The 27,510-nt window shown below is 42.8% G+C and overlaps 1 protein-coding gene across 4 annotated transcripts in view; it reads right to left on the reverse strand.

The window, feature by feature from the left end:
* MAN1B1 (mannosidase alpha class 1B member 1) overlaps positions 1-27,510 on the reverse strand; it is a 1,711,419-nt gene that overhangs the window by 1,544,829 nt on the left and 139,080 nt on the right. For all 4 annotated transcript variants that reach the window (XM_044058051.1, XM_044058053.1, XM_044058050.1 and 1 more), the window contains exon 2: positions 22,359-22,582. In XM_044058051.1, coding sequence (XP_043913986.1) covers positions 22,359-22,463 — 105 coding nt within the window. In that variant the 5' untranslated portion in view covers positions 22,464-22,582. The remainder of the gene's footprint in view (positions 1-22,358; positions 22,583-27,510) is intronic.

Here is a 27,510-nt window from a genome sequence, read left to right on the forward strand (position 1 = left end):
AACCTAGCACAAAAGCGACACCCAACAACGTCGTGCTCAGGTCCCAAACAAGGTATACACAAATTATGGTAATCTCTATGCGGTATCTGTTTCCCACAAGAAATACAGTTATTCACTTTTTCTGACATCCGGTAAACCACTGAGGCAAGAAAAAACCAAAATATTCCCCAACGGGTACTTAACCAACTCTGACTTCGGGTCTGAAACTCCGAATTCGAAAAATTTCAGAACGCCGAACGGCACTTGCAACACTGCTTCTGCATCGGACCATGCGGCAAAAAAGACTGAGGATATGACGTCGGTCATGCGCATTTGTACCCTGACGTTCTGATGTCAGTCAAATGCGCCTTGACCGACGTCAGCCTTATACTCTGATATTCGGGCCGACCGAGGGACAGCGGACTACCCAAGTGTTAGGACTGCAGCAATGTGAGATGAAGAACATCTGTATTTAATACATCACGCAAAGTTATAAAATGTGTAACGTTCTAAAAAAATCATGCATTTATTTTTCTGCAACATGTATAAAAACTTTGAAATGACTTGTACTTCCAAACTGACACAGCAGAGCTATGTCGTCCTCAGGACTGCCACTTCTGCTAAAGACTGATGCAATAAATGGATAGGAACTTCTGCTCAGCTGAGTGACTCTGTAAACAAGATGCTTAGCTCTGAACATGTGAATCAAAAAGGAAAGTGGTGAACCTAAGAATGTTTTGCTGACTGCAGAGAGGAAGCCTTTCAAGTAAGGCACAGCTGACTTGGCTTCCACTGACAAACTGCATCAAAACATCCCTCTGGACATTCAAGGGATAACAGTCTTCCAAGTTTATACAGCAGTTAAATTAGTCACTACCTGCCTCTGGGAATGTATTGACAGACCTCCAGGACTGGAATGGGAGAAACAGCTTTCAGTTCAAAGTTACTGAGCTCACTGTCTATAAATTCTGCACATGAGAGTTCTGCAGCTGCTCACAGATCATAGGAAGTTACTAGGCTATTGACCCCGAGGCTCTTACAATCCTAGCCAAGAATTTAGCCCATGTTCTGACAAGTCAGCACCAATGTCCCTGCCCAGCAGGGACAGGTGGAATTCCACGGGTGTATTTTCTGTTCCCCCATCCAGTTATCCAGGTTACGCTTAAAAAGGGTTCATAAGGTACTCTGACATGGAGAGAGAGTCTATTCCACAGAATGGGAGTCTGAGACAAAAATTTTTCCCACCACCAAGTCCTACTGATGTCACAGAACAGGTTGAGGTCGTGCATACAGGTTACACAACTGGAGATGGACTTGAAGATATGCAGCAGTCCCATCAAGGCAGAGCCTGAGATTAGTTTGTATGCCAGACAGAGGTCACCTCAAAGGAGTATGTATGAGACTCAGTAGAGGGCAGAGCCTTTAGCATGTGTACGGTAGATGTTTGAGGGCCTGGATTCTCTTGGTGAGGAAGCTTTACGAGATACATGCCGAAAGGGGCATTATACTCAATAATGGGTCTTATAAGGGAAGAATACAGGAATGTTATGACCTCCTTGTCCCTGGATGATATACCCTTACTAATGAGGTAGGCCATTTAGAAAGTTTTCCATACAACGGAGGCAATATGGTAGTCAAAAGTCAGTATTGTCCTCAACCTGGGTGCCCAAGTCCCTCAACGGATTGTGTGCTTAGGACCTCATTATTAATATGATTATTTGTAGGGATGTCACGCTCTCCAAAGGAGATGATGCAGTTTTTGCCATTCAGTTTGAGGCCACGTTTCTGGCACCAGTCATTTGTTTGGGCGAGACCATCTTGGAGGATCTCCACATCATTAGAGGAATTTATGAGAGCACCCAGCTTGCAGTCATCTGAAAACTTGGTCACCCATAGCCCACTGGTTTTGGGCTGCACCTTAGAAAAGTATATCCCAAACAGAGGCCCCAAGACCAATTTCTGGCATACAGCACTCATTATGGGTCTACTGCTTGAGGTGGCTTCCCCTATTTTGACTAGGTGGGTTCTATCAGTGAGCCAGTTTGCTTCCCATCTGGTAACATACAGATTGAAGTCTAGTTGAGAGAGTTAATCTGTTATACCCGAGTGGGGAACAGTATTGAATGCTTTGGCCAGGTCAAAGTAGGCAGTGTGCACAGTCTTCCCCCTCGTCCATGGGTTTAGTGGCCGTCTCAAAGAAGTTGACTAAATTTAACAGGCATGACCTCCCTTTAATGAAACCAAACTGTGTGGGACCGAGTGTTTGGAGGTTGCCAATGCTCTCGTTAATGGAGGTCCATGATAGTCCACTCCACGGCCTTGCAGATCAGGCTAGTTAGGCTGATGGGTCTATAATTTCCTGGATCGGTGGATGCTCCACCTTTGTGCAAAGGGATGGCAGTGGCTGTCCTCCACTTGGCTGGGATGAAGCCGGTACTCAGACTTTGGATGAACAGAGTGCTTAATGGTACTGCAAGTTCCTGCCAGAGGTCATGTAGGATGCAGCCTGGGATGTTATCGGGTCCCATGGAGGCTGTATGTTTTGCCTTTTGAGAGGGGAGTGATGACTTGCTCCTTAGAGATAAGGGGAGGGGGGAAGATACTGGAGATGTCCTGATTTACTGATGGGGGGGACAGAGGGGTGAAGTTTTCACTAAACCTACCAGTAGATTGGCTATATCTACGGCGTTTCTGTATTTGGTGTCCTTGACCATCAGTTCTGAGCGCTTTCTTTTAGATTGTGGACATATGTAAAGAAGGCCTTATGACTGTCTTTAGTAGATGTGGCCAGTTTGGACTTTAAGTTTGCCTTGGAGGATTTCATTAGTGCTCTTATTTGCTTGCTCAGGCTAAGGATAGTGCTTCCAGTTAGGCACCTGCTCCTCCTTGGACCTGGACAGCAATTTTTTCCCTTTTACTATAGAGTTTATTTATTGCAGACGTCCACCAGACAGGTTTACTCTTCTTTGAGGAGGATGAGTTTGTCCTGTCAGTTATTCCAGATTCCATGCAGCTATACAAATTCTCGTGTGCAGTACTTTGGTGTAGGTTTGGACATATGTGCCAGTACCTATGGACGGGTAAGGTGTTGTGAAGCTGTTTATACCTTCCCTAATGAGGTTATAATCAACTTTGGAGAAGTTTGTTTGACCCTAACTGGGGGGGGGGGGGTCAGTCGGTTGAGATGGTGACTTTGAAAGTGACCGCTTTGTGGTCAGATCTTACCAGCGAGGATGACACCAAGGATGCTACAGTGGTTACGCATGTTGGTTAATACCAGATCCAATATATTATTTTCACCTCTCGTGGGTGTGTCGACTTGGTCCAAGGCATCTGCATTGACAAAAAATCAAGGAATCTCTGGGCATTTGCGTTTTGGCATGAGTAGTTCTTCCTATCTTTGGCTGGATAGTTAAAGTCGCCCAGGATCAGGGCAAAGGGTTGAATCTTGACAGATTCAAAAAGAGGTCCAGACAGGTGGAGTAGTCATCTTGAGTCAAAGTTGGGGGCCTGTAGCTAGCTACTATTTGAATAGGTGTCTTGTCACTGGTTAACTGCACCTGCAGTGTCTCCTGTGCATCACAATGTTTGATCAGCTTGGCAGTGTGCATGTCTTTTATATATATATCTTGCAATTCCACCTCCTTTTGCTTTGCTGCCCATGGGTTGGGGTCTGAATGTACGATAGGATGAGTAATCTGGTATGGGTGGGGTGCTCTCCGCAGCTTTGAATCAGGTTTCTGTGACTGCACAAATGTTAGCATCTTTCAGGGTTAAGAATGCTTGCAATGAGTGCAGTTTCATGTTTAGACTCCTTGCATTTAGCAGTGTGACCTTTAATTTGTGTTTTGATGAAATTTTCATGTTGGTAGTTTTGACCTCATGGCATAGCCTAAAAAAAGGCACTCTAGGGAAGGCGAGAGCCTTTGCCAGAAGCCTAAAGCCCAAAGGAGGGCCACTTCTGGTAAAGAAGCATGGTCTGTCAATCATGTCTTCCGAGGCTGTCCGGTACTGGATTCCCTTGGAATGACACTGAAACTAAGCAAATTGTTAAAGTCAGTCATTTTCTGTTTGTACTGAGTTTTCTTTCTGGATGACAGTAGAATGCTGCTTAAAGATGGGAACTTACCTGCCTAAAACACAATCAGCGATCTCGACCATACCTCCCAGGACTACATAGAGAGAGACATGTCTTAAGTCATTCATGCCAACATGGACTATGACAGAGACACAGTACCTGTTTTTGAGACTTGAGTGCATAGGTGATATGGCAGATTCTGGCACCTAACAGACAACTAACCATGACTTTCTCCTTATCCAGCATGGTGCGGGGCACATCTGTGCGTCTCACAATGGAGCCTCCTATGACCAACATATTGGGTTTATGTTTAAGCCTAACTGGCTGTGAAACAGGTGTGTGGACTGTGTGTGGTGTGGTGGGCAGTGGAGTTCACATGTTTTTTTTTGCTTCAAAGGTCTCTTGCTTGGGTATATTTTTGTTGCGCTCTGCATATGTAAGTGTGTGTTATTGTAGGTATAGGTGGTGTTTGAGGTGTGCTGTTTGTGTTGACAACCCTCTCAGTGCCAGATATACTGGCTTGTGAGGGAGAGATCATAGACTCTAGGTTCTTAATGTAACTGCATTTCTCACAAACTGGGTTTCTAGGTGATAGCAGCAGAGGGTTGTTTGTGTACTTAAGACAGTTGCTACACTGTCTCAGGATGCCCATATAAACCAGATTGGTGGGAGAAAGCACAGGAATTTCACTGTTCTAAGTTTAATAGCAGACAGACCACTGTCATCAGCCAGTGGTGGCAGTAGTAGGACTAGTGGTAGTAGGAAGAGATCAGTTGTCAGAGAGTGTTTTTCTAAACACTATGCTTTTAGGGATTCACTTTAGAACATCGAAAGCCTGTAACACTGAAATTCGAAACACTGAGACCAAATCTTGAAAATTCAACACACTGAAAACTCAAAACATCGAAGCTCATAACATTGAAAATACACATGAAAAAAGAAGCTATGTACTCACCATAACATTCCATCTGAGTAGTTGTACTTAATTTGTCTTCAACCTGTGGGAATACAGATTTGAGCCGGCAAATATTACTAGAATCAGCTCCGAGCTCCAAACTCTTCCCCTTACCCATAATACACCTCCACTGCCTTCCATCCCCAGATCGAGTTTTGCTGAAGTTATACAGAGAACCCGACCCGATGATATACTTGTGACCTACACTGCAGCCCGTAGGCTGATCATGCGCCAAGGTCCAGGGGAAGGAGGGAGGGACGGTTGAATACAAATGAAGTAAAACTACTTGGATGGAACATTATGGTGAGTACATAACTTCTTATCTGAAGTAGTTTACTTCATTTGGTCTTCAACCTGTGGGACAGAGTCCCCAGCTACTAAACTTCTGGGAGGCCCTCGTGGAAGGATATTCTGGAGCACTGCAAAGCCAAAGGAAGCTCTCCTTCTGGAAGTCAAATCCAATTTGTAATGAGAAATAAATGTATGAGATGAGGACCAAGTAGCTGCAGAGCAAATGTCATCCAAAGACACACTAGACCACAAAGCGTCAGACGTAGTCATAGACCTAGTGGAATGAGCTTTTACCTGACCTGGAGGAGACATGCCTCTGTCCTTGGAGACCCATAAGATGCATGAAGAAATCCATCTAGCTATAGGTTTCCTCACAAAGGGTCTATAGAAAGAAACAATTGATCAGATTTACGAAAAAGTTTTGTCCTGTGTAAACAGAATCATAACAGTCTATGAACATCAAACATGTGTAGCTTGTATTCCATCTTGTTCATAAAAAATTGGGAAAGAACACAGGCAAATTGACTGGTGATGCCACCTTAGGAAGAAAGGATGGATTGGTTCGAAGGGAAACTCTGTCATTATGAAAAAGTATGTACAGAAGTTTGATGGACAAGGCCTGTAATTCTGAAACCCTTCTAGCAAAGGTAGTAGCTACCAGAAAAAGCTGTTTTCCAGGACAGAAATTTTAGATCTGCAGTTGCGGCAGGTTCAAAAGGCGGAGCGACCAGAGCTTGGAGAACCATAGTAAGGTCCCACGGGGGAACAGGATCTTTGACTGGGGGGCATAGCAAAAAGGTGCTTTTGATAAAAGCTTTACACAGTCTGGAAGGTGCTAAAGATGCAGAATTCCCGCCCACATGAAAATGGAAAATGGCAGCCAACTGAACTTTGGCAGTAGAAGAACTAGCTCCGTGCTGGAAAATATCAGCTAGAAAATCAAGAATAGTGAAAATAGGAGCCGTGGAAGGGTCTAAACTCCTCTGAGAGGCCCAGAAAGAAAAACGTTTCCACTTGCTATGATAAAGCTTTCTGGTTGAAGACTTCTGAGCAGCTACCAAAATAGATCTGAGGAGGATAGTCCGGGAGTCCTAGCAATTATGGGAACTGGAGCAGCCAAGCAGTGAGCTTCAGGCTGTCCAGACTTGGATGAGGCACCCCCGAGGGGAGTGAAATCAAATCCTGAATGGGATCTAGGAACCAAGGTGGAGCCAGAAGGTGAGACCAAAGGAACGGAAACCATACCTGGTGAGGTCAGAATGGGGCAATGAGGATCACATTGCTCCCCAGTCGACAGGCTTTCTGCAGAAACCTTGGAATGAGAGGTACTGGTGGGTAAGCATACAGAGGACTGGGAGGGCCAAGCATGAACTAGAGCGTCTCTGGGGGACTCCTCCGGCAGGGGGTTCAGAGCGAAAAACTTGCTGCACTTCGTGTTGGAAGGAGATGCGAAGAGATCGTAGCAAGGAAGACTCAACTCACTGAAGATCTGTTCCACTACTGATAGATTCAGAGACCACTCGTAAGGCATCAGAATGGTCTGACTTAGCCTGTCGCTAGGATGTTGGACCATCCCGGAATGTGCATTGCGAGGAGAAAGCGACCGGTGAAGATCACCCATTCTCACACTCTCATGGCCTCATGACAAGGGGGTAAGATCTGGTCCCTCTCCTGTTTGATATACCAGACTACTGACATGTTGTCTGACTGAATGGCAATCGTCCCCAGAGGAAGAAAGGCATGAAGGCCTGCAGCGCTAGAAGGACCAACCTCATCTCTAGGACATTTAGATGTAGGCTGGTATCTATGGGGGACCACAGGCCTTGGACTGTCCTGCCCAAACAATGCCCCACCACCCGAGCTGGGAGGCATCCGTGGTCACTGTGGTCTGTGCCGGGGCTGGAACAAAAGGTTGCCCCCACCAAAATATCTGGAGAGCTCATCCACCATATGAGGGACGACCAACACACTCTACTTAGGTGGATAGGATAAGTTAATGGCAGTTCCAACAGGGACCACTGAACCGCTAGAGTCCACTAAAGAATCCGCATGTATAGCCGAGCACACGGAAGAAGAGTTATGGTCGCCGTCATCAAGCCTAGGGCCACCAACACAGATTCCAACGTAGGGAGTGGAGAATGGTATATCAGGAAGACATGCATCCTGAGGATTTAGAACTCTCTCAGAAGTCAGGAATACTTTGCACTGAAGTGCATCTATCCTGGCACCAATGTAGTCTAGCACCTGTACAGGATCTAGAAGAGATTTGGATGCGTTGATTGTAATACCCAAACTCAGGGCAAGTGTCAGAAAGTAATCCCTGGTTTGGGAAAGTAGATGACTGGTGGGAGCAGTGAGGAGCCAATCGTCCAGTTACAGAAAGACCTGAATCCCCTGAAGACTCAAGTGAGCCGCTACAACCATCACTTTGGTAAACGCCCTGGGGGCTGTGGTGAGACCAAAGGGTAAGGCTCGAAATTAATAATGACTGACTCATAGCCGGAAGCAGAGGAACCTCCTGGAGCTTCTGTGCATTTTTATGTGATAGTAAGCATACTGGAGGTCTAAGGAGCACATCCAGTTGCTGTCTTGCAGGTACAGCATGATGGACTGTAGCGTGACCATCAGGAACTTCTCTTTGGCAACAGGCAGATTCAGGGTAGAGAGGTCCAGAATGGGCCGCAAGACCCCCATTTTCTTTGGCACCAAAAAGAACCTGGAGTACAAGCCCGATCCAGACTGATCTGGGGGGGGGGGGGGGGGTTCGATGGCTCATTTTACCAGCAGCTTGGAAATTTCCTGTGCTGCTGCCTCCCTTTGCATGAGTGGAATGTCCGGGAGGTGTCTGGGAGATGTGGGGTAACCCACGAAGGGGACAGTGTATCCTCTGGATATGACGTGAAGCACCCAGTGGTCCGTTGTTATGGATTCCCATGCCGCTGGGTGCAAGGACAACGTCCCCCGCTTGCCTCCAGAGTAGAGCAGTCGGGCAACCCCTCAGGGTTGTTGCCCGGGTCTGTCCGAGAACGTTCGAGACCCAAAGTTCGGCGGACCCCCTCTGCCTCTGGGCTGGCATCCATTCTGTCCCCCTCTGCCTCTAGGGGAAGAAGAGCCCAGAGTGTCCCGGGAATACTGAGACTTCCAGAACCACATCTTTTGCCCTCTGTAGTTCCAAGAAAAAGAAATTTGAGGGTTAGAGAAGCAGATTCCGATGGCAGACAGTGTCTTCCCATCCTACTCACTCTGGACTACTGTCTCCTTGATATTCTTACCAGAGAGAGTGTAGAACCGTCATAAAGGACATTGGCAAAAGATGCCTTAAAGGGTTCGGAAAATTGACACAACCTTAGCCAGGCATTACGCCTCATGGACACACCAGAACCCAGCCATTCTAACCACTCCTTCCATAGCATGGGAGAGGAGTCACATGGACTTATTTGAAACAGCTTTGAGAGTGGCCATTCTTGGGGAGAATGAAGCCTCATCCTCCTGCGACATGGACTTGGGGGGAAGACTCCTCCAGCTCCTTTAATAGGATGTGTTGGAGTCTAGTAACATGGACCAAGTAATTCAGCTCCCTGATCAAAAAGGTAGCTGAAGCATACACCCGCTTCCCTAGGCAGTCCATCATCCATGACTCCCGGTCAGGAGGGTGGACCGAGGAACTCTCCTGAGCAAGTTCTTAGTGGCTGCTGCTACCACCATGGCTTCCACAGGGAAGCCCTTATTCCAGGATGGCCTGTCAATAGGGGGGGGGGGCTTAAAATTTTATCAGGTTGCTTGGGGATAGGCTTCATGGTATCCAGTTCCTTTCACGCCAGAGAGGTGACCAAATCTACTAAAGGATCTGTAGGAGGGGACACCCAGGAAGTAGACGGGCCCATGCCAACAGCCTCCAGGAACAGATTCATCAGAAGAGGGCTTGGGGGCAGACCAACCTCCCCGCTGGCGCAGGATCTGCATGAGGTCTCCAAAGGAGACATCGGGAGGTGATCTTGGAGAACCCTCTCCATCATCTAAATCTGTGTCCTCAGTGAGGGTCTCGGGGGAGACCAAGTGCCTCCTCTTGCACTTATGCTTGCGAGGCACATCTCTAGTGGGGCTCTCCTTGAGGGGAACCGTCTGGGGCTCTTAGAGCATGAGCGGTCCCTCTGGTAAGACAATGGGGACCTTAGACAGAGCAGAGGGGGTCTGGGGTTTTGATCCGATGGACAGGACCCTTTCTACCACATTGAACGCCGAAGGAGAGCGGACCTCCTGGGCAGCTAATAAAGGAGGCCGGTCTCCCCAGGTCCGACACGAGAATCGGAGCTGGGCCCGAGGTGGACGGAGCTCCGAGGGAGGGGACCTGGCCTGAAAGTCGGAGCCAATGGAGAAAGGTTACACTCCCTCGGATCAGAAACCCAAGCTCTGGCTCAGAGAGCAGCTCAGATCCGAACTGGTTGGATCCAAAACACTCCAGGCAGCTTCCGGCGTCAAGGAAACAATTACCGTCGGCATCGACCCCCTGACCAAGGCCAACCTCGGATAGGAGAAGGTGAAATGGGTTAAAAGAAAAGAAAGCGAACTCCCCCCTCCAGAGGGAAGGGGGCTGGCAAGACCCCCATCTGGATCTGTGTACGGATAAAGCGCCTCATCTTCTTATCCAGATCTGATAAGGAGAGGGTTTGACAGTGACATGGCCATGGACTCCGACCTGGCAGGTCGGGGAACAGAGGCCAAAGGGACTGGACATGCCTCCTCCTGCTCCGAGGAGAACCTCTGAGATCAGAGCAGAGGGGAGTCACTGGTCCGGGCTGACTTGCTTGGAGAGGTGAGGTCTGAGGACCTCTTCCTCTTTTCCCTCATCTGCGACTCTCTCTCTCCCTTTCTCTAACTCTCTTCTGCTCCGCTACCACAGGCTTAGATGCAGGAGTTTGAGTCCCAGCCTGGGAGGAAGGAGAGACCAGAGGAAGAAAGGAGGGAGAGGCAGTCACAGCAGCCACTGTGACTGAAGCCGAAGATGAGGAAAGAGTTTGTAGGAGGAAGAAAACCTTTGAGAGCCAACTTGACCTTCCTATCCTTTAAAGCTCGGTGGCTGAACCCCGCACAAATGGAGAAATCCACACCAAGGTGGGCCACACCCAAGCACAACACACACACACACACACACACACACACACACACACACACACACACACACACACACACACACACACACACACAGTGTGGCCATCTGCTGGGGAGAGCTTATAACCCCACGCTGCGCAGGGCTTAAACACAAGCTTTTCAGCCATCCTAAGTGAAGAAAGAAAGCCTTCGATAAAACACAGTCAAATACTTTCTTGAACTTAAATGCACACACACCCACCCACTCACCAAACTAGTCTATAGACAACACTAAGGGGGAGGACCACAGAACAAACTACTCTATCTACCTAACCAGATTAACACTCGACACCAAAGCGATGGGAGGGGAGAAGGGGTACCTAAACTAATCTAGACTGACGAAAAAAAGTGAAAGTTTTCTACTTACAGTAGTTAAATAACCCACTGTTAGCTGGATCTCAGAAGGCACGATGTACAAGCAAATCACGGCAAACGAGATCTGGGAATGGAAGGCAGTGGAGGTGTATTATGGGTAAGGGGAGGAGTCTGGAGCTGATGCTAGTAATATTTGCCAGCTCAGATCTGATACGGATCCGTATTCACACAGGTTGAAGACCAAATGAAGTTAACTACTTCAGATCCAACATTTAATATATGCCAGCACAACTACATACAGAAACAAACAAACCATATTACACTTCTCAAACTAGAAGCTGGGGGACAAGCACCCCTGCACCCCCCACACCCCCTGCTACTTAAATATATCAACTCTGAGATTGCACTACACAGAACAAAATGGCAAACATACCATTCCGGGCTTCATGACTGTGCTTAAATTGTAAAAAACTATCCTCAACCTTCTCTTAGAAACACTACTTCACTGTTAAAATATTATACGTTACTATATCTCCGATACTTACTGGACTTTCATAGGTAACCTCAGTCATGTTCCCTTCTTACTTGCTATACTACAACATAACATATATCTTAGTGTAGTGCAATCTCGGAGTTGATATATTTAAGTAGCAGGGGGTGTGGGGTGCTGAGGTCTTGTCCCCTTGCTGATATTCAAAGAAATGTAATATATATATATATTTTTAATTTGTTTCTGTATGTAATTGTGTTGGAATATAGTACACGTTGCTTTCCTATGAATTTACATGTTATGGGAGTCAATGTTTTTGTTTTAAGTTTTCAGTGTTTTGAATTTTCAAGATTTTGGTCTCAATGTTTTGAATTTCAATGTTATGGGCTTTCGATGTTCTAAAGTGAATCCCCTTTCTAGCCGTTTATTCTACACTTCTACGTGCATACATACTTTTGTATAGGTTTAATTTAAAAATTCGTTTTACTTTAAGAATTTCATCTTCTTTCGGCTTTTCCCGGTTAGGGGCTGCCACAGCAGATCACCGTCCGCACATGATTGGTAGTGGAGTTTTACAGTGTCGAGTTGCCAGCCCGGCGCCCAACCTTCCACAGAAGGCACACACTCACACCTAGGGCCAATTTAGTGTGTCCAATCCACCTACAGCAGGTCTTTGGGATGTGGGAGGAAACCGGAGCACCCAGAGGAAACCCACGCAACCACAGGGAGGACATGCAGACTCCGCACAGAAGGCACCCCAGCCGAGGATCGAACCAGAGAACCTCTTGCTGTGAGGCGGCAACGCTAACCACTGCACCACCATGGCCAACCTACTTTAAGAATTTCATCACTCAATTTAAATAGCTAGAGACAGGTTGTTTATTAATGGATATTAGGGAACCCCAAGTATGAAACTTAATGAATTAATTATTGTTGCCATCTGCTTTCTGAAAGCATGACTTCTGGCCATAGCTACTACAGGATTATATGTCAGAGGACTTATTTTAAGAGTAGACCGTTTCAATTTTCTTGGCAGGCTAGACTGGTCAAGTTAGTGGCAGCAAGCTACCATAAACTCATAAAAGTGATACAGACTACAGAAAGGTTAATATTTATCCCCTTTTGGAAAACAATGTATGTGTTTGGAATCAAAATAATCAAAGCCAAGTTCCTGCTACTGTTGTTAAATATCAATGCAAGGCACTGGGCTGAAAGCTTGTCAAGTAAGTGGTTTGAACTCTGTTCTACTGCTGTTCAAAGTAAAGCTCGAGTGGCAGATGTATACCATCTTAGGAATTTTGTGAAAAAGTATACATCTCCCTTTAATTTCTCCAAATGTTAAGGGTTTCCAATACTTTGACAGAAATTACATCATTCCTAGGTCACGACAGAATCACATTTTTTTGATAATCAGTATTACTTTAACCTTCTGATAACCTGCAGATGCTGAGAAAAGCACTCTTGGCAAAATATCAGCATCATCTCCTTTTCTGCTTCATACTAAAATTACCTACATTAGCAACACATTTAAGTACACTTGAAAATTCATTATGACCCTGTTGCTCTACTAACTACTACTGTAACTACCAGGGTGTCTATTCCACATAACTCCAGTTTCTGCTTACATATAGTGACATTTTACAGCTATCCCTCAGTACATAAAACATTAAATATTGGTAGATGTAGCCATTTCTATGATCAGTGCTACTTTTTGTCCTTTTTTTTCCTACAATATATGGATTTCTTGCGAATACTTTTACTGTTGGTACTGGGTGATTCCCGTGTAATCAGTGCTTCTTCATTTTCAAGAACTCTTTGTGGCAAATGCTTCCAGTGCTTCGGCTTCCTGTATATTGTAGTGTTTGCATAATCCCCAGAGTGACCGTCTTGCCACATTATTGTGCCTTTCAGTGTAAGATCCTCAGCAAAGAGTGCATAACCTCCTGACATCCAAACTAATTAAAAATGCATGAACCATGGAAATCATCCATGTGCAACTCCCCATAATCGGGGTAGAGTACCATATCTTTGCAACTTATATGTCCCCCTCCATGTCCCAGGAAACCCATACTACCCATCTCCATGTACTACAGTCCCTCACCGTTCAACCCAATACGATCTACATGGGGGATCTCAATTACACCTCTACAGACTGGGAATCCTACATGACTTCTTATGGACAAGTCCAGGGATTCCTAAACTTAATACCAACATTCTGTAACAGTTGGTCCATTCTTCTACCAGAGGTGTACACATCTTTGAGCTGGGGTTGTGATGTTCCTTACCCAATGTAACATCATTGCTTGTCATATCTGCCCATAAAGCAGTATTACTTTAAATAAAAATAAATCAGGGGACCCAGCAAAATCAAAAACCTTTAAGAACTAACCTTTCTCTACTAAACAACACCTTGGCTAAATTCCAAGCAGCACCCCCAAAACCAATAAACACAGTAACATATGATGAACTATTTACAAAAATCCCAGTACAGCCATACTGAAGACAAACCATCCTGGTGGAATTACAATAATAATCGAATGGATTCAGTTTTTGACTCTGCACATTTATAAAGATCAAACATCATTCTTTTATCATGTGAAAAAGTATGAAACCATCTGTGGTTGGGCTATCAGTTATTTGTCTGATGTGCTACAGTTTTAAATCATCCACAAAAAAAGCAGATGAAATGTCACTGGGAAAAGTCTGTTTCTGTAAGTCAAGCTGTAACCACAACCAAGTCTTTTAAAGAAATAGCTTAACAGTTGAAGAATCAGCAAAATTGAAACTTTGTCACCATTTCTCATTGGAATATCCCTATCTACATTTTTATTTCTGGACAATTATTTGCTCTATATCACAACAAGGTTCTAAAGTGCTTTGCCACCATTTCATACTGGCTGCTATATAATTTATTAGAGCAGGATGCATTTTTATACATCTGCATGCATTGCATTATTTATGTAGTTTATTACTGGTGCTGCCGAAAGATAAATCCTCATCTGTTCTGATGATAATGGAGTGTTGCCTTTATGATATCTAAGAGATTTTGATTATTTACTGCATTTTCTATACTCTTCCAACAGTGATATTTCTTGCCATAGCTGCTTTATTGTTCTCACGACTGGAAACGTCTGAGGCAGTATTCTATTTGTTCCCTTTCGATCCTTTTTACTCTTGTTTTTTGCTGCAGCACTTTTTCTGATACTAGTTTAGCTACAGCATATACATCACTTGAATCTCTCAATATCCCTAATTACTATATTCATCTGCTTTAACAGTCTAACATGCAGAGTATTATTCACTTTCTGCAGTCTCTCATTTATCTTAATAGGTTCCCCATTTCCAATAAATCAAGCAAGTCTCATGTAAGAATTATTTCCTCTCCAAAGAATTTTGCATTTTTATCCCAGAAACATCCTGAAGTTACTTAGTCTTTTGCAACTACAAGCTTATGCAGTTGCCCGAGCCACTGAAAGGAATTTAAAGTTTTTTTTTTCTCTCCTTGTGTTTGAGCCCAAGCTTCGAACACATTTAAAAAAGTAAATGATTGCCAAAACAGGGCAAGATAAACACCAAAGATACAACATAAAATAAAAAGTTAGATATATTATGAATGAGTAAATATTAAGCTATAAAAAGTTATTCATAAACAGTTTCAAGCCAGCATTTTTAAATGAATGCTTAAACTCACCCAGTAATGTGGACCCTCTAAGCCAGCCAGGTAATACAGAGACACCGTCTCTGGTGGACAAATCTTAAGATTCTAACCACATCAGAAGCCCATAGGAAGCAAAAACCAGGAAGAGGGAAAGCTGATAAAAGGTCAGTACATCTTAAATTAAAGGAACCCAGAACATACTCAGATAGATATACCAATATCAGAACTATTATACATAATGAACAAGCTTCCTGTCAGGCAGTAAAACCCATGCAAAGCCAGTAGAATATGTCGCTACCTATATATCCCAGTTAGTAGCCCTGCTAGAGTTCTACACACGGTAGAGGTTGTGACAAAAGCAGATAATTCCAGCCCAGCTAGCTGGAATTGTGTAAATAATTATGTATCATGTGTGAATATCAACATGATTTATATGTGTTACAACTGTACTAGAACTATATGCCATGTGTACATTAAACTGGTTTGTACAGACGTGCTGAAAATGTAGTTTATAGAAATGCTTGCGTTTAAAATGGATCCACAGTGTGCCCTACTGGAAGAGGACAGAAATGTACATGCACTATTGTAACTGTTTAAATGCATATATTTTAACAGTGGAAACTGGAATACAAGAGATTAACTACAGTCCAGCAAACTTTAGAAAAATAACTTAAATTACTTTATGGCTAGGCCATAAAAAGATGGTATCTTTTCAATGCAGCAACAGACATCATGTCTGTACTGGGAAACTTGCTGTATTGTCTTTAGGGTGAACTAATTATTAGTCTTGAAATGTGGAGGGATGCAATTGTTTTACTACTTCCAGCATCTGCCAAAGATCTGAGGGAAAGCCCTTATCTATGTATTTTTATAGGTATATGCTAAATGCTATCACAACTATATTAGAGAAGTCTCTTAATGAGACAGAGCATTCTGTATTGTCTTGGACCGGACAACAACTAGAAGATCCGTTCAACACATCTGCCTTGCTTTATTGTTGTAATACAATTCTCTTAGATTCAGTCAGGAATATAGCAAAGCTTAGTTTACATATTTTTCATTACTTATCTGAGCCTGTCCTGCAATGTTGTTTTAAACATTTCCTATGATTTTGAACTGTGATGTCACTGTGAACATATATTTATTACTGTCTTGTTCTTTTATTATTAAATATTATTTAAACCTTTCACTGAGGCTGATCTGTGTACAGGTATTTAAGTTTTGAGAATACTTGCATATTTATGTGGCGACACTGTGTGGGCCACTCCTAACCGCCTTCTTCTTGGTCAAATAACCATTTGTATTAGTATTAATAGTGCACAGTAGAACTGGACACCCTTCGTTAAGGCCCTTAAAGTAGCTGATAAGAGGTTCTGGTGGCAGTGATGGCTACCTTATAGTCTGGGCAGAAGGGGGCACAGCTAGTAAATCTGTGCCAGTCTCGTGTGTGTGTGTGTGTGTGTGTGTGTGTGTGTGTGTGTGTGTGTGTGTGTGTGTGTGTGTGTGTGAGAGAGAGAGAGAGAGAGAGTCAGAGCATATGTGAGGGCGAATAAAACAAATCTCCAAAAGTGTGTCAGCTACTTGGGCAGGGACACGAAGCACTGCTTGGACAGAGAAGAGTGTTAGAGGACTTGGCTTGGAACCCTGGCTAAGGATTCAACTCTACAGCTGTACCACTGGGGAGTCTTACTGGGGATCTAGAGTAAGAGGGAGAAACCAGCCGCAGATGGACTATGGTCTCCATGTGCTCTCAAGGGAAATTGCACTTGATGAAGACAGCTGCTTCTGGAAATACTGTGTGTGTACTTGCTATCCTCCCAGTGTACGCCCCCCCACTGTTGCCAGTGGTGAGAATTGAGGCTCCTTGATTTCTGGTTGGCAGTGGTGGGTTGGCACAGATCATTGAATCACAGATTGTCACAGTTGTCACAGATCATTATACTAATCCAAATTAGAGTCTACCAGGCCACGCACTATAATCAAGAAATCTTCAGGCAGAATAAGGTGTTTTAATACAGGCAATGTACCTATGATGGAAGCAAGTGGATTTGACAGAGAATTGGTCCTTTAACATCAGCTTTTCATCAACTACTCCCAAATTACATGCAATGGACAGTGCAGTGGTGCAGCGGTAGCATTGTCGCCTCAAAGCAAGAGGTTCTCCAGTTCGATTCTTGGCTGGGGCGCCTTCTTTGCAGAGTCTGCATGCCCTTCTGTGTTCGTGTGGGTTTTCTCCAGGTGCTCCAGTTTCCTCCCACATTACAAAGACATGCGTCTAGAGCATTTCCTCCCTGGGACTCCACTGAAAATTGGCTTTGTTCCAAGTCGGACTTTCCCAGTAAGCAAATGTTAAATAAAGTTACACACCTTAGACCTGAACTGCAATTTATTTTCATTACAGACAATATTAGGAGATAAAACTGGTGTCAAGACTCTTTCAGAGTAGTATGCATAACCACTAAAACCATGCTGGATACGCTCAGTTTTAATTAACTACCAACCATCCAGATGTATATGCATTCCATAACACTGGCAAGACTGCTTATAACTGACCCACTCATGAGGAAAAGGTAAAGCTACATTCTGTCAGTGAAGCAATTATACAACACTCTCCCTCCCACGACTCCTGATGGAACCATATAGAAGGTAAATGACAGCAGATTGAGAATAACCTTACAGGACACCGCAGTCCAGACAGCTAAATCAGCACATAAATTACTTAAAACCAGTTTCTGGGTTGATCAAGAAAGACAGGAGGCAAATCAATACAGGATTACTCCACTAATAGGTTCACAGGTTGTTACTATGCTACCAAGCCCAGCCATGCACCCCAAACCATTTGGGTCCCATGATCCACTTTCTTATAATGTCTTAACATTAAACTTGTGCTATGCAATACTTCCGATACAGAAAGTACCACTAATTCCTGTTCATGGTTTAACAACTATTTAACTTACTATAATAAACAGTTGCATCTTCTACTACTCTCCATGGTAAACTACGATTTAATTTACTGTACAGAACATTACAAAGTTACTGTAGTTATTTTTTCAACTAATGTTGCCATTTGTGCCTCCACTAAAGCCTAACAGTAGAAATGGAAAAACTATGCGATGCTTGTTCTTACTCAGACAGCACATGTTCTACCTCTTTTATTGTAGTTGTCTTGCCTTCATGCAACTACATTATGATAAAACTGGGTTTCTGTAACCACTTACCCCAAAAACTATATTCATCTTAATGACATTTCTTTTTATACATCTTGAAATAGTTTTGCTATACTCCTGATTGACACTGTATAACATTGTATTGCTACTTAATGCCTTGTAATAATCCTGTAACATTGCTGTTTAATGCTAATTTATAATGAAAATTGTATAATATGCTGGAGCTTTTCTCCCTGGGCCTCCACTGAAAAAGGGCTCTTCAGCTCAGTCAGACAATCCCGGTCAACAATTGTAAAATAAAATAAATAATAAATTTAGGTCTGGCTAGATATGGAGAAGGAAGGGGGGAGCTGATCATGCAGCATCGTGAAGACCTTCCAAACTGATGTCATGTAACAGGAATGACTGAACAAAACCTCCCCTTTTGAAATGAGCTTCCAGAATGCTACTCCCGAGAATCTTCTTGAAAAAGAACAGGAATCAGCCATTCCACCCTGCCAAGACACACTCCTGTCCCAGCAACCCCTGGGTCACAAGATCAGCACAATCAAAACTACAGACAGGCTCACGCAAGTCCATAAGCATTTCCACAACCTAACCCATTAAGGAGGAATGGCATTTTGACACACTAGAAACAGCTGAGAGGTCTAAGCCCTGATCTGGAAAGACTGTACAGTCTTAACAAATCTGTAAAAAGCTTTGGACTTTGCTGGATGGTGTAGTAGCACAATTCTGCGGTTTAGGAGAGCTGTGCTAAACCAAAGAGATTTAGCATAAAACAAGTACAGAATATAGCATACAATACTTGGTCTATACTTACGTCAGTACCCAGAGTTTAAATAAATTGTTTGGCAGTGATCCTAAACTTGTACATAAAACAGAATGGAATTTAAAACATTTAAGTTACAAAGATATACATGTCCATCTGTAGGAATGTCCTTAGGAACTTTGCCCTGTTATAACTGCCAGCTTTGTAACAGTGTAGGACAAAGTATAATTTGTTGTATATATCCAGTTAGTAATAAAAACATCTTTAAATGTTTCACAACACGTACAGCAGGAAAGAAAATTAAGGAAAAATATGTGAACAGTCAGATACAAGGAAAATAAATACTAAATCAGTTTAAAAACACAGAAGACAAGGGGTCTTATCATATCTTCAAATTTGGAGTTTTTCAGAAGATTACTGAAATTATGAGAGGCAGTGATCTTGATTTACTGGTTGAACTGGCTGAATACAAATGGATTAATTATCTCAGAGCAGACTTGTATCCAGATTTAAATTCTGTCACTAGTATTAAACAGATTCTTAGGCTAAGACATAATATACTTTAACATATTCTTCTTTGCACTTGTTCTATATTTTGACAGGGGCTGCAATTTATTTATTTAGCCATTTATCTATTTATTTAACCATTTTATATTTTTAAGACTCAATTATGTATATATTTATTAAACTCAATGACTATCTAAATTGTGTAATCACTTAATCAGGCAAACAGTTGCTGCATTCTGTGTTTTACTCATTGATAACAGCTTGTCCCAAAAAGTTTAATAAAATACAAACACAAAAAACATCTGGTGCTTTAGTGTACTCAGTTTTGTTTTTCTAAACGGAAGAAATCATAATGGAGACAGGTCAAGGACACCTCGTGAGGGAATATACCTACAGAGTTGGGGGTCTGTAAAAGCCACCTGCCTTCAGGCTACCAAAAAACATACAAACATACTTTACAACTAGCTCCATGGATGGAATGACCCAGGACTATTTTGCCTTCTTTCCAAGAAGGTAATTTCTGAGAAGGGATACATATCCAAGGTCAAGCTATAACAGATCTCATCAGACTCAATGTTCCAACCAAAAGAAAGGAAGTCATAATTATCAACCACTTTTTCCCATCTTGACACGGGATTGGGGTGCCACAACAACATTAATCAATGCGACCAAATCACCAGGAGCCAATGTTTACAATGTTGAGTTACTAGAGTTCATCTGCAGTCAACTGCTAGGGGTAAAGTCTCACTGTCGTGGATTGTTCAAAGCTAAACGGCTTCCAGGTTTTCAGACTCCATTCTGCTCATAAACTTTGGGAGTGAACTAATGCACGGACAAAGAATAACAGCTGCACACCTGATGGCAGGCAACATGGAATTAGTGTGTGCTTGCAATAGGTGGTCTGCACCAGGCTTGCCTCTGCCATCAGCCCATATTCCAGAAGGTGTAGCTTTGCATCCATTACTCATACTACCACCAGCCAAAGGGGGGGCATATTTGAAGTCTAGACCTTGAGCTTCCCTTCCAGGGCATATCAGCAAAACAAGAAAAATGCATGTTACTTCAAACACCATAGTGCTTTGCTGGATGCCCTAACAGATGAAAAGGTTCCAGATAGAATAAAGGCACAGAGATTTCAAGACATGGTCTCATCACCTGATGCCACATCAAGCAAAAGTACAGAATGAGGCCCTACTCAGTGGAATACAGAAATAAGCCTCAACTTCGGCCCAAGCAACCAGTGTTTCATTAGCAGCAAATGTGCTGGAAGGGCCAAGTTGGGGAGAATAGGTTCCAGCAACTGACACCAGCTTGCTCATCCTTGGAGGGGTGGCAGAGAGGAAGTGGCTTTGCCCAGCACATTAGTAACAGCTTGGACTGCAAAGAGAGATATGCACCACTGTCTTGGGAGTGGATATGGGGTGGGAACATGCACATCATCCCCACCAAAGCAACCACTGTAAGTAGGCAGGTTTATAAATAGGGAGAGGTTGGAAAGAGGGAGCCATGAACCTTTATGGGATCTGCCCATCAGGCCAGATCTCTAGTGTCAGACTCTTGCCTTTAAGGAAACATATGGTCTGACCAGTTCCCCCAAACAAAAGTGAATGGGCTGAAGGACTTTTGCCCACTGTAGGGATATTTGGCGCTCACCATGGAGATAAGAATGAGCTAAAAGGGCACAGGTACACAAGCCATGAAGCAAAGTGCCACAGGCGGTGTACATATAAAAAAATCAGGAATTAATTTAGATTGCCAGGATGCAATGCATGTGTGTAGTAGGGGCAGGGGGGTCAGTTTTCTTCATAGTGATGGATATAAATCTTGGACACCAGCACCTGCAGTACACAAATACATTATCTACATGTGATACAGGAGACCATTCTGAGCTATTCTGCATGTCTCCCCTCCCCATTAAGGTAAGACAAGCATGGTAAAGGATACAAGGTAAATTAACCCCAATGAAAAGTCAGAAAACAAGCTTCATCACAGAAGCCCACAACCCGCATGAAGACCTACATGTCTCCAAATGCTCAAACTTGTGTCTTCAAGGTGAGTTACTCAAGACAAAAAAGATGACCCTTTCATATGTAACCAAGGGACTACAAAATAAAAGCAAGCAAGACAGACAAAAGTAGTCTAACTTGATGTTTATCTATACTTCACCTCATTGGGTTCTTTTGCCAAATATGTGTTACCACATAAGCCATTTCTGCATACCCTTCAACTGTTGTTGAAGGAAGCCAACCAACCTAGCAATGAACCACTGAACCAGCAGGCAGGGTGTGTTGAAGAGAATAATTCAACAAGACAAACCACAGATTGCCCTAGTGTAACACTAAGCACAAAATCTAGACCAGAATTAACATTTTTCTCCTTTTATACAAAAAGCTATATAGAACATCCTCACATGAGCTGCCGAAGAAAGCACAGCCACTCTTAATAAACCTAAGAGACAGTACTTCTTGTTTTTGTGCTCTAATGTCTGGCAGGATAGCAAAGACAGTACAACGTGCCAACTTTCATCCTGAAGTCCCATATTTGATTCCCTCAATCTCCACTTGATATTGTGTGAACAAATCACTCGAAGTGACAGTGCTTCAGTTTTGCCTTTTGAAGGCAAACCTGGTCAAGAAAAACTGAAAAAAAAAAAATTGTAGTTTCTGCATTTCCTTTTAGGTCTCCATCTGAAAATGGTGTATGAAGACCAACACACCTACCAGAGTACCTATTTCTGAACATAGACTACTGGTGTCACAGAGGTATTGATAGCAATATCACAGGGCTGGCCATTCCTACTCATCTCTCAGACTGGGTGGGGGGACGAAGACAAAAAACTGGTATAGGAAACACCAAACTAGAAATTTTAGCAACAATATCTTAACTCATTTACATATGAAACTCTTCCTTTGTTGGCCAAACTCTGCAAAAGCAACCACATACAATTTTTTATAAAGCATATTTTTTTCTTAACATGACTAAGCTAGCAGAAGTTGCTTACCCTCCAAAAGGACTGCTTTCTTAATGTCTTGCTGTTGTTGTAGACCTGGCCATCGTTGGGGCTCAAGGTAACTGACACAAAATCTCTCCTCTGTGGGGAGTACATTGTTCACTAGTAGAGAAAAGAAGGAAGGGCACAAGCTCCCTGCCTTACCAGGACACCATGCTTCAACTCAGCATCATATACAGCACAGCAGTCTTCCTTTTAACAACTAATTCGGCCTCCTGGTTAAAAAGAAAGACAACAACATTTTACATTACCACCCTTATTATGGGATTACACAATTGTTAGAAGCACACATCAGTTTTAGAATTTCTGCACACATAACTTACAATAGTTTTGCACTTAACAGTCTATGACTGCATAACATTTTCATGGCCAAAAAGTAATATTTAGTCCAAAACCTGTACAGCTTAGAACAGGCCTTTCTGCAAAACAAAAGTTCATTAAGGCTGGTGTACTAAACTAGCCATTCATTTACAGATGACCTGCACAAAAAGGGGGCGATGAATGATTCTTCAATAAGATTTTCAGAGTGTATGAGAAGCTTACCTAAACAGACATCAGCACCATTCCTAACATACTGCTGGAACTGTTCAGAAACTGCAGCTTGCATGAACAATGGAAAACGGTACTATACTGCTAGCACTCAGGCTGAATGTGACCCTTGACACAAACCTAGGTTTTTAGTAAAAACAATCCAGTTGGCAGGACAGGCCAACTCAAGTATGTTAGTGTCAACGGTTCAGCCAGCTTTTAACAGTGACATCAGAAGGCTGTGGGTTCTCTCACCACACCAGGTGTTTGGTTTCACATTCCGATATTGATACCTTAATGCAGCATAAAAGAGTAGCTGTGCTCCCTAGGCGCAGTCCTTTGGGTAAGGTATTAAATCATGGTCACAACGGCCTGAGCTGGTAGGAGCTTGAGTGAACTTAAACAGTAGGGAGCCTTCATTTACATAATTTCATATTTAGAATCTTTTTTTTTACATTCATTTTACATTAGGTATGGCATGACAAAAGAAATGCACAAAGAGCAAAGCAACAAGTCTTGCGAAAAATGCCCAATAAAACATTTGTTTCAAGTTGCAAGAAAGGTCAGCTATTGCCCTGGTCAACCCCTCCAACAGACACCTTTATCAACCAGGTTGAGGAGCAAAAAATAGAGGACAAAAATATCTTCTGCTACTGCATAGCCAAAAAAGCTACAAAATACCTACTTGTTTGATTCAATTTAAAGGACCACCTCTGAAAGTCTTCTGGACCGATTTCACAGTTATAACTTCTCTGCTAAACTAACAAACGGCATCTTGTTACAGTCAATGAAAGACGGTCAGTCAATTAAGTGCAGTCAGCATGCCTGCACTGCTATTTAAAAAGCGACTGATCCTGTCTACTACACATGGGCCGACCTTATGCATAGGTGAACAAAGCAATCACCTAGGGTGGCATGCATGTAAGGGCGCTTTCCTCCCCATTTATTTATAGCAGCATTTCTCTGACCTAAAAATAAAACACCCCTACTGAAAAAAAAAGAAAAATGCAACCATGGCACAAGTGCTGTAGAAGAGGCTAATTTTACTTTACTTTAAATTGACAAGGGATTCAAAAAAAGTGACAAAAATCGGCAACGCACTACAGAGCCAGAGGAATGGTGAGGTGATTTTTATTATTATGGTTTGAAAGATTACTCTGGCAGTGATCAACCAGATACTTTTTAGGCAATTTTTTCTGGCTTTGTGGTTTGTGCAAATACCTGATGAGAGGAGTGGCACCATAAGAAAGGTGTTATTACTTTTTTTTTTAAACACTGGCCGTAATTAACTAGATACATTTTGACATTTATCTGGCTTTCTGATTTGTGTAAAGCAATTTGACTGGAATACTTTAACCTGTGTGGCAACTAGTTTTGTTTTAATTGTGAAGCAGGTTATTACTATTATTTTAAAATCTCAATGACAGTGATCAACCATATATTGCTGGCAATATTGCTCTGCTTTTACAATTTTTGTGTAGGGAGTGGAACATTCCTCTTTTTAGATCAGACTTACCCCTACAAAGGATGGCCTGTTTTTGGAGGTAGACTACCTGGGATTGGGGTGGGGTTGGGAGTTGACATAATGGTTAAGGTGCTTACCTTGCAGGGCTTTATTCTCAAATGAGATAATAAGCTAGGTTTAAAATGGGCTGTAAAGGCAGTTGGCCGAGCACTAACCTATGAACCTATTACCAACATACTACTGCAAACAATAAAGAGGCCACCCACCTCTCATCTCCTTCTTCGGAATTAAAAACAAATGACTTTGTATGGAATACAGTTTCCAATACAGTTCCCTAATGTCTAAAGATTTTACACTGCCTCTGACAATATGTTTATCTTTTTCCATCATTTATGCTAGTTTATTTGAGCACATGTTTATGACTAGCATCCCACATTCCTAATGGAAGCAGGAACAATTACGCGCTATTTGGTATTCAAATTTAATTTTAAACTATATGCTAATTAGATGCCCAGATTCTTTAGCTGGCTGTATTATATTCCATAAGCCTTAGCTCCTATTTTCAATGTCTGCAGTTTAAGCAGTATGCAGTGGAAGTGAAATATTATGTAGCTAATTGTCATAGCTGTGACTGCTTAGTTGGCGCTAGGGATGGCTGGATGAAAGTAACTGACCCACTTCTCATTTGCTCAGTTCAAAAAGTCACTTTCTGGCTCTGTAGTACTACTGTACACTTGTAAGAACCAAGTTGGGTTACTTAATTGAATACCGGATATGAAGAGACAGATTAAGCAAAACTGCTGTGATATCTTCTATGGAGAAAAATTACTAATCACCTGCAGCTGTTTGCTTATTTTTGGCTTTGCAGGACTAATGAAATTATGTGAAGCAACGTGCAATATTTTAATGCGTGGCAACTGCTTGCAAGATCAAAAATGAAACCAAAGTTACACAAGTGGATTTTGACAAGGGCTTAATTGCCTCTGCCCTAACCCCACCTAATTTAAAACCAGCTCTTCTCACAGGTGTACACAGAAGGTAACTGTGTGTGTGAGAGTGTGTGTGTGTGTGTGTGTGTGTGTGTGTGTGTGTGTGTGTGTGTGTGTGTGTGTGTGTGTGTGTGTGTGTGTGTGTGTGTGTGTGTGTGTATCAATCAAATTTCTTAAACATTCCTGCCATACGTCACAGGTCATATCTTGTGTTGGGCTAGGGAAAGTATTTACAGGTTCATAGGCAAGTACAGGGCTAGCTGTCCCTTCTGGGACATTTTAAGTCTAGCCAAGTTCCCTTTTTGTGCTTGAAACAACCTATCCCATTTGGTTACAGATTGAGCTTCTCCAACCCACGGTCAATAATTATACATTATTGATAAGAATAACTGAGATCATACCATAAATAATTTGAGGTGACCCATGCATGAGATAAAGCATTTATGAACTACCTCTGTCCATTAGTAGCACAGGGGCCAGACCTGTGATACATTTTCTGTTTGCCCATCTATGGATCTAGGTTACACTTTAGTATGGACAGGGTAAACTTTGTTTTATGTGGATGGGGAGTCTGTTCCACAGCAGCAGCATTCTCTGTAAGATACATCTGTCCTACCAAACCGTTCCTTGATGTTGTTTCAGAAAAAGTTTAGATCGCTTAGACGGAGTACTGCTGATGCAAATTTGACTTGAAGTGCAATAAATCCATCAGTAATGGGTTAAAGTCACCTCTTAGAAGTCTGGAAGATAGAGATTGTTCCAACAGGGTTTCGAGTCTGTCCATGTAAGACATGTTGTTTAGGCCTTGTATCTTTTTGGTAAGATATCTCTGTGGATGTTCCAGTTGTTGCACGTGTCTGGACACATGCATGCCAAAGGGAGCATTATACTCGATTTCCCAAATGTGGACTGAATACAGGGAACAATGATATCCCCAGATCTAGACACAATCCCTTTGTTTCGAAGCTGTGCAATTGGAAAGACTTTCTTATAACAATGGACACCTGTTGGTCAAAAGTTAGGTCACTGTCCACAAAAGTTCCCAGAGGCCGAACAAATGAGTCAGCTCTTAGGGGGCATATTGTCAATGTGGTATTTCCCTGGGGTAGGATGATGACTTCTCAAAGGATACAATTAATGCATTGTTTGGCATTTAGTTTCAGTCCACGATTTTGTAGAGAGTTATTTATTTGGGACAAACCTTCCAGCAGGACAGCAGAGTCACTTGGGGAATTCAAGGACTTCAAGTGTGCAGTAGTCTACAAAATTATATCAGCCAGACCCCTTTGGTACTGGCTTTTCCTTCAGAAAGGTAGATCCCAAATGGGAGAGGTCCTAGCATAGAACACCAGTAGACTCCAATGGTGACTGACCTCTTTGTGGAGGTAACTTCCCCTATTTTGATGATCTGCGAGTCAGATGACCACACAGTGAGTGATGCAGGGAGTTATTCCCAGGTTATTTAGCTTTTCAACTATGTCTGGTTGAAGAACTGTGTCAAAAGCTTTGGCCAGGTCAAGGCATGCAACGTGTACTATTTTGCCTTCATCCACTTCTTTGGTGACCTTTTCAAAATAACCCACCAGCTTGAGTAAGCATGACCTGCCCTCAATGGATACAAACTGAGATGGACCCAGTGTTTGGAAGATCCCTATGTCCCGATTTATTAATCCCATGAGAAGTCTTTCCATGGCTTTGCATATGAAGCTGGTCAAACTTGTGGGTTTGTAAATTGCCTGGGTCTGTGGAAGGTCCTCCCTAATGCAGGAGGACTGAATGTAGCTATTCTCCATTCACTTGGTACAAAACCTCTACGGAGGCTGAGATTGAAGAGAGTTGTAATAGGTGTGGCTAATTCGTGCTTCATGTTATTTAAGATGCATTCAGGGATATTGCCAGGCCCCGTCAATGCAGTATTTTAGCTTTTAATAGCATTTTTAGGACTTGGTCTTGGGAGACAGCTGGAGGTGAGCCAGTTTCAAGTATAGCTTGAGGGACAGACAGAGGTGAGAGAAGGGTAGAGTTGGAGTTAAATTTAATGGCCAGCAGGTTAACTACATCTTCAGCCTCAATGTAGGTAGCATCATTCACAATCAGCTCAGCGCACTGCTATGTTGTGCTTTTAATATTACGAACATAACTAAAAAATACCTTGTGATCA

This window comes from Protopterus annectens, chromosome 16.part0 (assembly GCF_019279795.1).
Source record: "Protopterus annectens isolate FY-2018-M chromosome 16.part0, PAN1.0, whole genome shotgun sequence".
NCBI classification, from domain to species: Eukaryota; Metazoa; Chordata; order Ceratodontiformes; family Protopteridae; genus Protopterus; species Protopterus annectens.